The following is a 14775-nucleotide window of genomic DNA, read 5'->3' as shown; positions in this document are numbered from 1 at the left end:
CTGTTGGCTGCAGTTTGGATGACTTTTTTCCCTGTGGTTTTTGCAGCTAAATACTAGATGTAAAAGTTTATTATGGATCTGTATAATATTTTATATGATTCAAATACTGTATATGCTTCATTGGAGCAGTTTATTTTGCCCTCAAAACATTCCAAATGATTGTCAAGTGCAAAGAAAACATTTTTTCATAAAAGGTTTCATTTAAACGTGTACAATCATTGAGTATGACTGCTTATGTTTTTCTTCACTAGATTAAAACATTGAATACTACAAGTCTTATGTATAGGAGAAATGAATGCCATTACAAACAGACCATCATATAACCGTGATTACAATTTACAAAGAAAAGAAACATAATTTATAGTTCTTTTAAAACCGCAGCTGGTAGCCCTTTGTAAAAAAAATTCTATGACTCTTTACTGTGGAGTACCGTCATTAAACTGGTTTAAGGAAAATGCCGTAGCTCAGTTGCTTTATTGTAAGTTAAAAAATCATCTTCATGATTACTGTGGAGGGACAAGTCATTTTAAAACATTACTGCACAAGTACAAAGTATTTCTTGTCTTTCAAAAAAAATGAACTTGATGTACCAAAACAGATTTTTTATGAACAAATGTAAAAAGGCAATGTATGAGACAGAAAATGGAAAAGTTATTAAGACATGCCTGTATTTAATGCTTTGTATTATTTTGATGCTTTTCAATTTTATTCTAGCATTCTGACTGCTTTTTTGGAGTTTTTATATGTTCCATATGCATTAGGCATACACTTTGCAAAATATATCCCAAATGCTTTGCTAGAGAACTATTAGGAGAAAGTAATATTTCTTGATGATTTCTCTCATACAGAATGTGCAGCTATCTTCTTAGAAGGTATTGTTTGATAGATGTTCCTTAAACTAGCAACAGACTCCAAACCATTCATTATATGTAGAATAAAATCCATTAGGACCCCCTTTTCAGAAATTTACATTTGTAAATTTTTGATGTATGCACAGACCTGGTGAAGCGCCTCATATCTACAGTCCAGATGAACCAAGCTGATCCAGTGCCCCAGAATATCAAACTAAAGTGCTGAGAATTGAAGTCTGTTTTTTGGGTAATGTGCAAGATGGGCAAGACATTATGGCCTTCAGAAATGCCTAACCAAAAAGTTTATAGAAGTCGTTTTGGTGATTTCATTCATTTTGAAAGTTGGTTACCCTCAGTGAACTATGTAAGATATTGTTAATCATAATTCCTTGTGGAATTCCAAAAAATTAAGTTAAAAAGGGGGGGGGGTTGATATCAGTAGAAGGTTTGAAGTAGAAGTGCATGTTCTGTTTAACATTAGTTTGCAGACTGACATAACAAAGCTAAAGATCCAAAAGATGTAAAGCCGAAACCCTACCAGCTCCATGAAAATTTTAACAGTGTTGAATTAGTGCAAATACATCAAAATTAATACATTTTACTTCCCATGACTTTATCAAGCAATTCTCAAAGTCATATTAAAGAAGTCCTCTCAGCTAGTACACTGGTTATTCCACTTCAGTATCCACTTGCCAGGAGTGCAGCTAATAACCCATTTCTTGCCACCAGTTTACTGGTTGCTATGAAAACCCTTACATTATACAAAGTACAGCTGCTGAGCCTCCTATTATCAGTAATAGCCAGAAGGAGATTAGTGCTCAATCTTCCAGATCTTCCTGAAAAATAGTTGGGTTTTGAGGTGGGGAAGAACTTACATGTGAGGAAAGGTAGATCAATTCCAGCCAACCTCTGCTACTGAGATTCCTCAGCAGACCACCCTGCTTGGCCAGGAGCTCGACTTCATACAATTCCTTGTCTCTTGTGGCCTGGTTGGTAAAGTAGCAAGATTGGGACAGGACACCATGCTTTCTGCCACAGGCATTCCTGTACTATTGCTACCTATGCTAAAAATGTGCTTAACAATGATCATTAATCCTGCCCCTAGACAAATCAATCCCTGTAAAACTCAGTTTGCTGAACCATTTCTTGGTCATATGACCTTTTATCTGCAGTTATGTGTGGCAGGCACTCTACCATGCTTTAAGAAGACCAAGGTCTGTTGCGTTCCATAATGAAGCACAGAATTAGGTAAAAGTGGAAGCCAGCTATCTTTTTGTGCAGTTTATGGAATTATATTGGTATTCATTGTCAGGGATTAGCCTCATAAACTATAAGGCAATCCCTCTAAGATCAGAATGATATATCAATGAGACAAGATATTGTTTATTTACTGTATGTATGAAATTGCCTACAATCCTTACTAATGCACACTTTCACTTCAGTTGTAAAAATGGCATAGTGAAACTTTGTATCTTTCTTTCCAGACAACAAAGAATATGATGCCTATCTTTCCTATACCAAAGTGGATCCAGATTCATTAGATAATGAAAGCAAGGAGGAGGAGCAATTTGCACTAGAAATCCTTCCGGATATTCTGGAGAAACACTATGGATACAAACTTTTTATTCCTGATCGAGATATGATCCCTAGTCCGAGTAAGTGCATTATAAATTCCTGAATTTCTTACTCGTGTTTTGCAATGATGGGATATGTTAGAAAAAGTGAAGATAATACAGAAAAGTACATTGGATCTTATTTCATTTCTCAAAGCACTCATAAATCTAAAATACCAGAGCTGCAAATATTTACATGAAAGAAATTCTTCTAACATGCCAAATTAGGTTTTCGGTTCCAAAAATAACAACACATTTGCACTTATCCTATTAACATATTTTATAGGCACAGTAATACCTATTCTAAATAAATGAAAACACAATGGATTCCAGATGTTGGAGGCTTGATAAAGAATTGTACATGGAAAAGGCCATAGTTCACACAATAACCTTTACCTGTTATGTTCTACGGCCATTACTAACACGTGTACAAGCTCCGTAAATAGCTGATTACTGTAATTTACAACCAATCTGCATTTATAATTTATAGTCTAACTGTGAGAATTTCTGGCGCACAAAATTACACTGAAACTGATTTTGTGTCTACAGAATAAATCCAAAAGAGTTGACATTATAGCTGAGTATTGTTAAGGCAGTTCTTCCACCAGTTACATTATGAGAAACCCCATATCATTTTTAAAGCATTAGTAAAACCATGAAATCAAAATGCTGTAAAACTATTTAAATACTTTAAGGGTGCAAATCAACATTTTTTGTTGGCCACAACTGTACTGTTGTGCTGCACTTGTAAAATTGGTGTACCTGCTTCAGAAACTCTACTGTAGTTTATATAAAGACGCTGCTGAGTAGGCAAATAGAGCATTAAACCTTGTAAACCTTTTTGTCAACCTGTGCACATGTGACATTTGGTCCAAAAATTCCAGAAATCTTCTGTAGTGATGGGCAAATCTGACCCGTTTTGCTTTGTCAAAAATACAGGAAACTGCAATCGCCGAAATGCATTGAGGTCTATGTTTGTTTGTTTTTTTCATGTGCGCCAATTTTTTTCACCCATTCGAATCTATAGGCGTCATTTTCATGGCAAATCTTGGGCAAAAATGTTGCTCATCACTCATTACTCTTCTGTTATTATCTTAGCTTATATTTTAGTTATCTTAGCAACACTATTTTTCCACTCAGTGGTGTAAAAGATAAATGAGGGAGGGAGCTCCAAATGAAAAAGAGGTTGTGGGGTGATAAAACCATATGGTAAGTATTATATAATGTCAAAGCGTATAATGTATAAAGATGTTTAAAAAATTGGCATTCAAATATAATGTGCAATGTATTTAATCTGAATTGTATTTTCCTGATCTACACAAAACTATCTATATTTTCAATGTATTTACAGTATATTGCATAAGTATTTACTTTTAAGTGAATGCAGCCAACCTTTAGAAAATACATAATAAGTGGAATATTGTTAACCATAATACAATTAAAGTGTTGCATGATCTAAAAATAAATAGGGTACAAATTTTTCTAAAAACCTCTAGATTTTGTTAGAAACCATATCTAAACAACACCAAGAAGACTAAGGGGCAGATTTATTAAGGGTCGAAGTGAAAATTATCCAAACTCAATTTGTGTTTTAATTCGAATTGAATTTCTAGATTTATCATACTCTGGGCCTTTAAAAACTCAAATTCAACTATTCGCCACCTTAAACCTGCCAAATTGCTGTATACGTCAATGGGAGAGGTCCATGGATCAATTTGGTGATGTCTGCAGCCTTCCTGATCCTGACATTCGAGTTTTTTTCAGAGAAAAAAACTTGATTCGAGTTTTACTAATTCGAATCATATTCGTTTCGAGTTTTCGGATCGATTCTATTCGTCCAAGCTGAGAAAATTAGTTTTTTATTAGTAAATTTAGATTGGTCGAATTTCAAGTTTATGGGAGTTTATGGGAGTTTTAAAAAAACTCACATGAATTTGAAATTCGACCCTTCATAAATGTGCCTCTAAGTTTTATATGGGAGACACAGGTTCCCATGTCTAATGAAACCAAAATGAATTCTTTTTGTGGCAGAAAGCCAATATTGCTCATTACAATGAGAATAAAACCCTGACAATGACGCAATGGTGGTAGCATCACGTTATGGGTATGGTTAGGATTGAGGGAAAAAACTTGGGGAGCGTGTGGCAGAGCTTGAGCAACTTTACCAAGAAGAATGGACTAAAATTAAAGGATCCAGGTGTGCAAAGCTGCCACAGACTATCTCCAAAAATCCAAAAGCTGTGTCTACTACGTATCGACTCATTGGGGTAAATACAAAGTACTCATGTAACTTTCTTTTGTTTACAAAAAATATTATGTTGTGTAAGCATACCAGTTACATTCATTTTATTTACAGACTAAAACACAATAATACCCTCTTTAACACAATAGCACACCAGACATAAAGTTATTAGGTTGAAAAAGACCCATGCGTTTAGCAGTTGTAAGGTTACCTGGGGCCTAGTGGTCAGCTCTGTGCGGGGACACCCACATCTTTCTTGAAGTGGTGCGCTCACCTCCTGCACGCACTTGTTCTTCTGGGTTTTGGCTCTACGTCATTGCCTTTGGCATTAAATTCAAATATTTTAAGTTATTTTCTATATTTTAAATGTTCTAATTCCCATTACCCAAGGAAGGTTTATTGTTAGATAGTTCCTGTTGACTTGTGCCTCCCCTGACCTCTGCTAATTTGCTGCCTGTACAGACCTTTGCCTGATACTGATTATTGTTCCAGATCCTGAATATACTGCATCTACTGATTGATATTGACCCAGGCCTGTCCCACAAATACTCTTTTGCTTTCCCCGTCCTTCCTGACACTTGTTTCTGTTCCCTGGTATGTCCAGAACCCTCACTTCGCTTCTCACTTTAAAGGAGAATTCAACCTGTAATTAAAAAAAAACCCTACCCTGGGTAGACCCCCCTTCCTTCTCCCCCCAGCCTACCTGCCCCCCCCCCCCCCGGGAAAATGCCCCTAATTTTTACTCACCTCTCCGTGCAGATTATGGCCTGAGAGTTCACAGCAGCCATATTCTTCTTCTCCGGTGTCTGTTTTATCCTGTGATATCATCTTCAGAGTGTAAGGAGGATTGTGATTTGGTAAGAAGAGACCTTAGCGTAAGGCAGAGAACCCTGCCTGTTTTTGTGACCTTGGCATTGCCACTTTACCATCTTCATGAAACTGTCAATATTTATGGTTTCTTGTAGAAAATATTACATTCCATAATCAACTCACTATTAAAGGGGAACTGTCACCCTAAAATATAATTCCAAAGGATTTAGTTGAACAAAATAAACTTTACTTACACTATATTTATTATTTCAATTTTGAAATTACACAAACACTGCAAGCAGACAGGAGCCATTTTGTGGACACTGTTATTAAGATAAATTGTGTATCAACCCAAAATCTTATGTAAGCACCAGAATGGGGGGCCCATGTACAGTGCCGTACATAATTATAATGCCTGAGGAGGGAAGGGGAAATGTGAGAAATGCAATGATATGTAGGAAGTGCTGAATGGAAAGTGAAAGTAATTTAATGCCCGTCTCTATGCCTCAGGCATAGAGGTGGGGCACATAATATTTGATTGACAGCTCAGATATTTAAACACCTTTATAACAGGTATGGATGTTTTAATGAAAAAAATTATTTGTGTTCCATGTTTAATTTGCAAAAGACTTTCATTATGCAGCTGTATATGTGTAGGTGACAAATCCAATTTAAAAGACAAGGAAACCCCTATCCACTGGGGGTACCACAATGTTAGGCATTCCCCAATGAATATAATCATTATGTTTGTTCCCTGGTGCTAGTGCTCCTGTTAGGAAAAAAATCAGCATCATGTCACCATCTAATTTTAGTTTCCCAGTCTTCCCTCTGCCAATTGTTTTGCATGCAACGTAGCTGACATTTGCTGGGTTTTGCCTTTTTGTGCATATGCAAATCATTGGGGTCTATTTTCTAACATTCAAATGTCTATTTTTGCATGAATCCATAAAAAATGTAGTTTTTAAAATTTCTTAAAAATGTAAAAGTGTAAAAACCACAAAACACTCTAACACTAAAATTTGCCAAGTAAAAGCTTTCAAGGTCCTACAGAGGTCAATGGAAGCTGTGCTGATCCTATTGGACCAATTTTAGTTAGTTTGGACCTTTAGAAATGTGAGGTTTCAGAAAATTAATAGTGAAAAAAAATTAGAAACCCTCAAATTTTTTTGAGGTTTTCATATTTTTTAAAGCATTTGTTCAGCTTTCTTTTTTGATCCTGTTTTTTTATATTCAGATATTTTAATAACTTTCACAGCATTAATGGTATTAGAGAAAATGAGTTTATTTGTGGTTTCTAAAACCACTAAAAGGAGAATCTTGATCAATTCAAATGTTTTTGCTTAAAAGCTCACAAATTCGAATTATATTTTCAAAAACTCGAATGTCTGATGTTTATAAAGAAAAAAAAGCAAAAACTCAAATGTAAAAATTTTTAGATATTCAAGTTTTTAAGCCTATAAACTTGTAAAATTCAAGGTATTCAAGTTTTTTTCACGATTGTTTTCATAAATGAGCAAACATTCAATTTTTTTTAAATTGTGAGTTTATTCGCAGTAGAAAAAACTCACATGCCTCACAAATGCAATTTTTGATAAATTAGCCCACAAATGTTAGTAAATAGACTGATTTTTCACAATATCAATTTTTTTTTTTAGCTAAAACTCACAAATACAGGTTAGAATTTGAATTTCAGACTTGATTGTAAAATTTAGGCATCTAAAAGTGGTTAGATTAATGTAAAAGTTTATGGAAATTGTCCTAGGTAAAATTTAAGTGATTTTTTTTTCAACTTAAGCTTTTCCAATTTTTATGAGAGTTGGTTTACACATTGAAAATTTATGAAAATTAATGAAATAGAAATTTGCTACAATCACGTTTTTTTCACACTTCTCTTTGATGAGTATTTTCATAAATAAACACACATTTGAGTTTGAAACATTTTTGAGTTAATTTGAATTTTAAAAATGGTAACACAAATTTGAATTTTGATAAATAAGCCTCTTAAGTCTGACTGGGAACCAGGTGAGTTCGGTGTATTTTAATTATGAAAATTAATGAAATAGAAATTTGCTACAATCACGTTTTTTTTCACACTTCTCTTTGATGAGTATTTTCATAAATAAACACACATTTGAGTTTGAAACATTTTTGAGTTAATTTGAATTTTAAAAATGGTAACACAAATTTGAGTTTTGATAAATAAGCCTCTTAAGTCTGACTGGGAACCAGGTGAGTTCTGTGTATTTAAACTGTTTGCTAGGTTTTATAGATAGATAATCTTTTTTTTTTTTTTTTAATTTAAAATTTTTTATTGACCTTCATTTCCAAAGAAAGATAACAGGTACAGCATTGATGCAAGAGAGTATCCAAGTGATAGTATCAGCTGCTTCATAACAGAATATAACTGTTCAAATAGCTCAATCAACACTTATGTACCATAACATGAAGATGAATATTGCAATGACGAGAAAATGAATCCTCATGGAAATGAAAGGAGCTTAGTAGAAAGGTAAACAGAGAAAAAGAAAGAGAAAAAGGAAAGTAGAAAGATAGACAGGTCTGACTAGATCTGGGAAGGTAGGAAAGTCAGATCAGTGCACAATACCTCGAAGTTGCAAAGTCTCCAGATGTTGAGCCCACGGGTACCACTCCAGTTCCCCCTCATAACCTCTATCCTGAAGTCTGTTCCGTATGGATTCCATCACCCTAATCCAATTCACCTTTGATATCAGAATTTGTAAGCTCGGAAGTGTAGGTCTCTTCCAATTTGCCGCCAATAATGATCTTGCTGCTGTCAGGATATGAGTAGCTAATGTACGTGTTTGTTTCAAGCGTATGGCCCTAATCTTCATTCCCAAGAGAAAAGTGTGTGGGGAGGGCTGTATAACGCAATGTAGAACTTCAGAGAGCAAAGTTGCCACCATCTTCCAAAATACCTGAGCTACTGTACAGGTCCACCAGGTGTGCAGGAAGGAACCCCTCTCCCCACAGCCTCTAAAGCAGTGCGAGTGATCCGGGTTACCGCTTAGTGTAGCAATACGCGTAGGGGTGTAGTACCAGCGAAATATTATTTTATAAGCTCTCTCACTAGAGGCTGCACATATTGAAGTTCGTTTGGCTGTGTCCCAGATTTCCGACCAGGACTTTTCAGAAATTGCAAGGTCTAAGTCCTGTTCCCACTTTTGCATGTAAGGCTGACGTGTGTAGATAGATAATCTTAATGTACTATTTTTCACATAAAAAATGTTTGACAAAGGGTCATAATTATTAATAGGCAAATGTAACAGTGCAGAACAAATTAAGGACAGGCATATTTTAGTTCAACATGCTATTTCTTATGCAAATGTAATAGTATTTGTAATTATGATTAGTTAATAATTATTAATTATTTGTAATCATCGTTAATAGTTAATGTCTAAAGTCTGCTTTCCTTCTCAGCAGCTATGTTCCTTACTTGCACTGCTGCATCATCCCCTGTACTACCATCGGTGCAGTAGTCTTGGGAGATAATTAAATTGTAATACTATAAATCAAAGACTAAATATCGAGTGCAGAATTTGAGATACTTTCTAATACTATTTAAAAAATAACCCTACTCTGATGAGTAGAGACATTTTTTGTAAATATTACTCAGGAAGTTAATTTGCACAACCCATTATTAAACCAGAAATACATAACTATAAAGAATTATAGAAAAGGCTATACAAAATGTAATGGGACTTTAGACAGTATGTTCAGGATTCAGCTTTCTTAAAGCAATTCTGTCAGTGGAAAACATGTTTTTTTGGCAAAATGCATCAGTTAATGGTGCACTGAAATCCATTTTTCAAACAGGTTTTTTTATTTTATTTAATTTTGACATTTGACATGTGTCTAGACACTTTCTTAGTTTCCCTCAGCCATGTGACTTGTCTGCTGATAAATCTTTTCTTTATATCTGCACTGCAAGTTGTAGTAATACCATGCCCCCAGCCAGTGTTGGACTGGCCCACCGGGATACCAGGAAAACTCCCGGTGGGCCAAGGTGTCAATGGGCCCTCCTGCTTCTAAACATTTGGCCTATTTCATGGTCATTACCAATTTCGATGAGAACAAAGAGGATTAATAGATGGATTAATAGATTATAATATGAGGAAGAGGAAGAATAATAGTACTGATAGTGGGCCCCTGGTCTAAGGTCTTTGGGTGGGCCCCTGGTATCCCAGTCCGACACTGTGTGGGGGCCCCTGAGATAACAGTCCCAGTGGGCCCAGGACCCCCAGTCCGACACTGCCCCCAGCAGCCTATCTATAGAACAATGGGAAGGTATCCAAATAACAGCTCCCTGACACCTGACATTTACCACCTAGTGGTAGATATGAGGATTGCACTCAATAATAAAATCCTAAACCCAGCCATTACTCCACCAGTTACATTGAGTAGGAGAGACAATAGCTTAACTGAAAGCAGTTCCAAGTGCTGGCTCCTTCTGAAAGCACAGGGTAAGGTACAATAACCTAAGATGGTTGTCTATACACCAATATTACAACTAAAAACAAATACATTTGTTGGTTCAAGAATAAAATCTGAAACAATATAATGAAATGTTTGCAATGTACATATTTTAAGGAAAGGAATATACATTTTGCTTCAAAGGATCTGCAAAGAGAATATACTCTAATTTATAATTCTATAAAAGTGTATATTTCTCTGAAACTAATTCTATCTTGGCTGAGCGATGATTTCCAGGTTTTTAAATATGAAATCTTGAAACACACAAAGGTAACCTGCTGTGCATTTCCCACAAGTAATTTAATTAAACCCATTGTAGCTGTTATTCCAGTTGTAACCACAGCTCTGAGTAAATAGATTTGCAGCACCTGGTTGTCGTAAAAAGATTCCATGATATAGAATATTATAATCTAAAACAAGCTGTGCCAATAAACAGACACTAACTTCACACGATGCCATCTCCAGATAGTGATGGGTTCTGTCAGTGATAATGTGCAAACACAATTTAAAATTGAAATACAATGACTTTGTGTTCCAAATAAATCAGTCTAGATTGTTACAGAATTTCACCCCAGCACACATATACACATTCATAAACGCACAAAGAAAATTAGTTAGTTGGAATGTGACATGACAATCTGCTTTGGTATGAAAGAAGTGCACAGTGTTGCAAAGAATAGCATTGGATTATAGCTGTTATAGTGATTTTTCCTTTAACTTTTCTGTTATGGGGTTACCATTGCAATCCATAATAATCATGCCAACATTCAGAGACTAATTTCCCCTGACAAATGCCAAGAGATTAGGAAAGAAAGAGCAATATCTGAGACATTGTTTCAGGACTGTCCTTCTCAGTATGGGGCTGATTGGCGGTACAGTTTATCTTCTTCTCTTTGCCTTGGATTTTACTAGGCACACTCTATGCAAGTGATTTGGGTTCTACTTTTTGACTTTAGACTTTGATTTTCAAGTTACAATGCTTCAAAGCAAGGTCATGGAAGGGAGAATTGATGCAACTTATATTTCCCATCAGTAGGCTTGGGCGAATTTGACCCAACAAATTCGCCCATCCCTATCCATCAGTTGTACTGGAACATCCAATCATTCTCAAATAATCATGATTATGCCATATTGGGGAGATTTACCTCATATTTTACTATCAAACACAGTTGGGTATTTGACTAAATTATAATACAGTATTTGGCTATAGAGAATGTCAGCACACACCCCCTTCCCACAACTGGGCCAAGCTTTATAAGATGGCTAAATAACCAGGGGGCACTTGTACTTGTATTTGTGCATAGGAACCCTCTACTGACTGGGTCTTCCCCTGATCCCTAACAAATGCAAGAGTTAACAATATTTTTCTCAAGATAATATGCTATGGAGCAAGTACAAGAACATTAAGGCAGTGAACCCCTCTTGTCCAACAACTGTTAAATCCTTTGCTGAGCGATGGCTTGAACTGGAAATTGTTTGGATCAAGTTACATAGAGCACTAAAAGTAGTCCAAGGGATTCAGTGATTTTCTTGACAGTATTGATAATGCCTTTCAGAGAAGCAATTGTGTTATTTTGTTCCATTTGTGTTTCCTGGTTCTCTCTGAAAAGCCAGTGCAAGCCAGTACCTGCAATTTATATCAAATCAAAATACTGTTTAGTATTAGAAATTGAGTTCCTTTTTCTGTGTGCTCATTTAAGGTATAAGCATAGCTGGTTTCATGAGGACATAGTAATTTAAAAAGAATTTATAATGAGCAGTTGGACAGACCTTTTCTGCTTTTAGTTCATGACTGTAATTATAGGTTACAGCCACAGGAGGGTGCCTGTTAATGTTCAGCTTTTGTCAAGAGAGGCTTTAATCAGCTCCAGCCGCTACTTACATACCTGTGTTATTTGGCACCAAACATGACAGGTCCTTTAGGCTGCCAGCAGCTGAAAATATTAAAGTCACAATACATCATTCATACCTTCTACTAAGCCTAATTCATTAAAATCAAGACACTTGTACAAGAATGCACAGCATATATTCACTGCCAGTGCAGAATCACAGATGTACATGTAGCCATAAAATGCTGTAAGAAGCCGGTATGCTTATGCTTTTAAAAACATTCGACATATTACATACATACAACTATTCAGCCCTGGCCTGTATATATATATATATCCCTCCTACAGGTGCATAGGTTTGTCACAGGTAAGTAATATTTCAGTTTTAGATAAACACCTATAGCTAAACAATTATTGCATTTCTGAAATCTTAAAATATGGTCTACTGTCATGTATTTTACTGCCAGCACCAGATATTCTTCATTTCTGGTTGCCTTCTCCATTTTCTAGTTTATGACAGGCTGAGTGTTGTCTGACCAAATAAGGGTAATAATGAACGATCATTCTCTAGTTGTATGTGTTTCAGAAAAAGGAACCAAGCTAATGGCTTGGTAATAATTTTTTTCATGTTGAGTTTTAGTGGAAATAGTTTTAAACATGACCTTTAACTGCTGAAAATCTCTACGCTCATATCCCAAGATATTGCTTGTAACTTTATTGTCTTCCCCAAAATATTGCTTATAATTTCATTTTCACCTCTTGCTTAGGTATCAGTAGAATGAAAAGTAACAATGACACATTCAGAGCCATAGAAAAAGTACTTTAGTATTCATCCTAGTTCTGAGAAATGATCATGTGCTGTTTTCCTTTCCTTTTTTGGGTTCTAGCATACCTGGAAGATCTTGTCCGATGCTTTGAGCAAAGTCGTCGATTAATCATTGTCCTGACACCAGACTATGTGATCCGGAGGGGATGGAGTATCTTTGCACTGGATAGCCGCCTGCATAATATGCTGACCAGCGGAGAAATCAAAGTGATATTCATAGAATGCACTAACTTGAGAGGCAATGTGAACTATCAAGAAGTTGAATCCTTAAAGCATGCCATCAAACACCAGTCTTTAGTCAAATGGGTTGGTCCTAAAAGCAGCAAGATGAATTCAAAGTTTTGGAAGCGCTTGGTTTATGAAATGCCCTCGAAAAAACGAGAGGTGTTATCACGACAGCATGTCCTGGATAGTGGGGAGCAGTCTCTGTTCGGAGATCTACAGACTGTACCTTCCATAGCTGTTACAGGGAACTCTGGCACGTTGGCACCAACTCAGATTGATTTGTCTGGTTTCCATCATGCAGATTCACTACAAATGAGACATTTTTGTAGAGCTTATGAATATGAAAAGCCAATGCCACCTTTGCCAGAAGCGACCCTAGGCAATCACCACACATACTGCAACATACCTTTAACTCTGCTCAATGGCCAGCAGACTCACAACAGTGCAGCAAAGGAACAGCAGGGTTTCCATGGGAACATTACATTGATACCATTATCATCAAGAGAGCTAAGCTTCACCAGTGATATCTGGTAAAAACAAAGAAACAAAAAAAAAAAAAAATTTGCTGCTGTACATCTTCTATGCGGTTTCTTTCTTGCCAGACTTTTAAAGTTTTCCCACAGGGGTGCCGAACGGGGCTTTCAAGCCTTGGCACATTTACTCGGTTTTGTACTTGAACATTTTGTTTACATTTACAGGATATTGATATTATGGATACTGCTTTTTTAGTTCCAACATAGTTCAGAAATAAAATAAAAAAAAGAAGACCTTCAATGTAAAGTTTTATTGCTTTGTTGATAAACAGAAAATTACTATACTGTATAACTATTTTAGATTAGATGTAATGGGTGGAAGTATGGTATGAGAAGACAGAATATTTATATATACATCTATATAAATATATATATATATATATATATATATATATATATATATATATATATACAGTACATGTTTATAAATACATTTCCATACATTTGACAGGAAGGAGAGATTTATTTTAGGTGGAGAATTATGCAAATGTCATAGCACATTCTGGAAAAAGAAACTTTTGTAAAAAAAAGATTTGTGAGATGTAGTTAAGGATTCGAGTACTTCTAACTGTCACTTCTAAATAAAGTTTTAGCCAATGAAATGCACAATGACTGCAAATGTTCATATAACCCTGGATGCTGGAGGATATTGATGAATCTATTCCCGGCCTTGCGTGGGCAATGCTGCAATCAGCATTATTTTTGTAAAGCACAACCAGCTCTTATTTTCTGATCACACACACACATGGTATGGAAACACATTGTTCACCCCCTTTTAAACCCTAATATATCATACGACATCTCTTTATTCTGTTTTTCTAAAACACTTTGCTTGTACCATCGAGGTGCGGTTATTTAGCATGAATCACTAAAGGCACGGCAATGATACACCGAGCCAGCAACTGAACTGAGAATAACTGAGCAATACTCCAACACCTCCTGTTCTAATGTCTTCAGGGCTGTTGACTGATACAACAATTGCAATGATAATCACCTGCCATTGAATCAACACAGGGAACTCTGTCCCGCTCAAGTTCAGGTAAAAGTTCCTTGTGCCATATGGAAGCTCTACATACAGAGAGAGGACTTTTGTTTTTAGTGTAAAAGTTGTACTCTTCATGATTTTGCTGTTACATTGATGCCTGAGCTGATGAGACTTAAGTGACACGAAAAAAACAAAAATCAATTTTTCAATAAAGGTGTCATCCTTACGAAAAATGTTGCATGTTCTCAATCAATCACCGTTTATTGTGTCTTTTAAACCACTGGGGTTAGGGACCATTGCTGGTGTGTTTTCAGCTCTGGAAAATGTTAGTGAAATGTGGCTATAAGAAGCTGTTTTCACTGTTAACTAT

General features: G+C 35.8%; 1 protein-coding gene across 1 annotated transcript in view; it reads left to right on the top strand.

Annotated features, from left to right (window-relative positions):
* LOC108700132 (X-linked interleukin-1 receptor accessory protein-like 2) overlaps window positions 1-13652 on the top strand; it is a 470858-nt gene extending 457206 nt beyond the window's left edge. Inside the window, exons 10-11 of the mRNA XM_018233033.2 lie at window positions 2336-2506; window positions 12724-13652. Of these exons, the coding sequence (XP_018088522.2) occupies window positions 2336-2506; window positions 12724-13421 (869 nt within the window). The 3' untranslated portion in view covers window positions 13422-13652. The remainder of the gene's footprint in view (window positions 1-2335; window positions 2507-12723) is intronic.
* The last annotated feature ends 1123 nt before the right edge of the window (window positions 13653-14775 follow it).

This window comes from Xenopus laevis, chromosome 8S (assembly GCF_017654675.1).
Source record: "Xenopus laevis strain J_2021 chromosome 8S, Xenopus_laevis_v10.1, whole genome shotgun sequence".
Classification (NCBI taxonomy): domain Eukaryota; kingdom Metazoa; phylum Chordata; class Amphibia; order Anura; family Pipidae; genus Xenopus; species Xenopus laevis.
The sequence above is the reverse complement of the archived record's forward strand: the minus strand, read 5'-3'. Positions and strand labels throughout refer to the sequence as shown.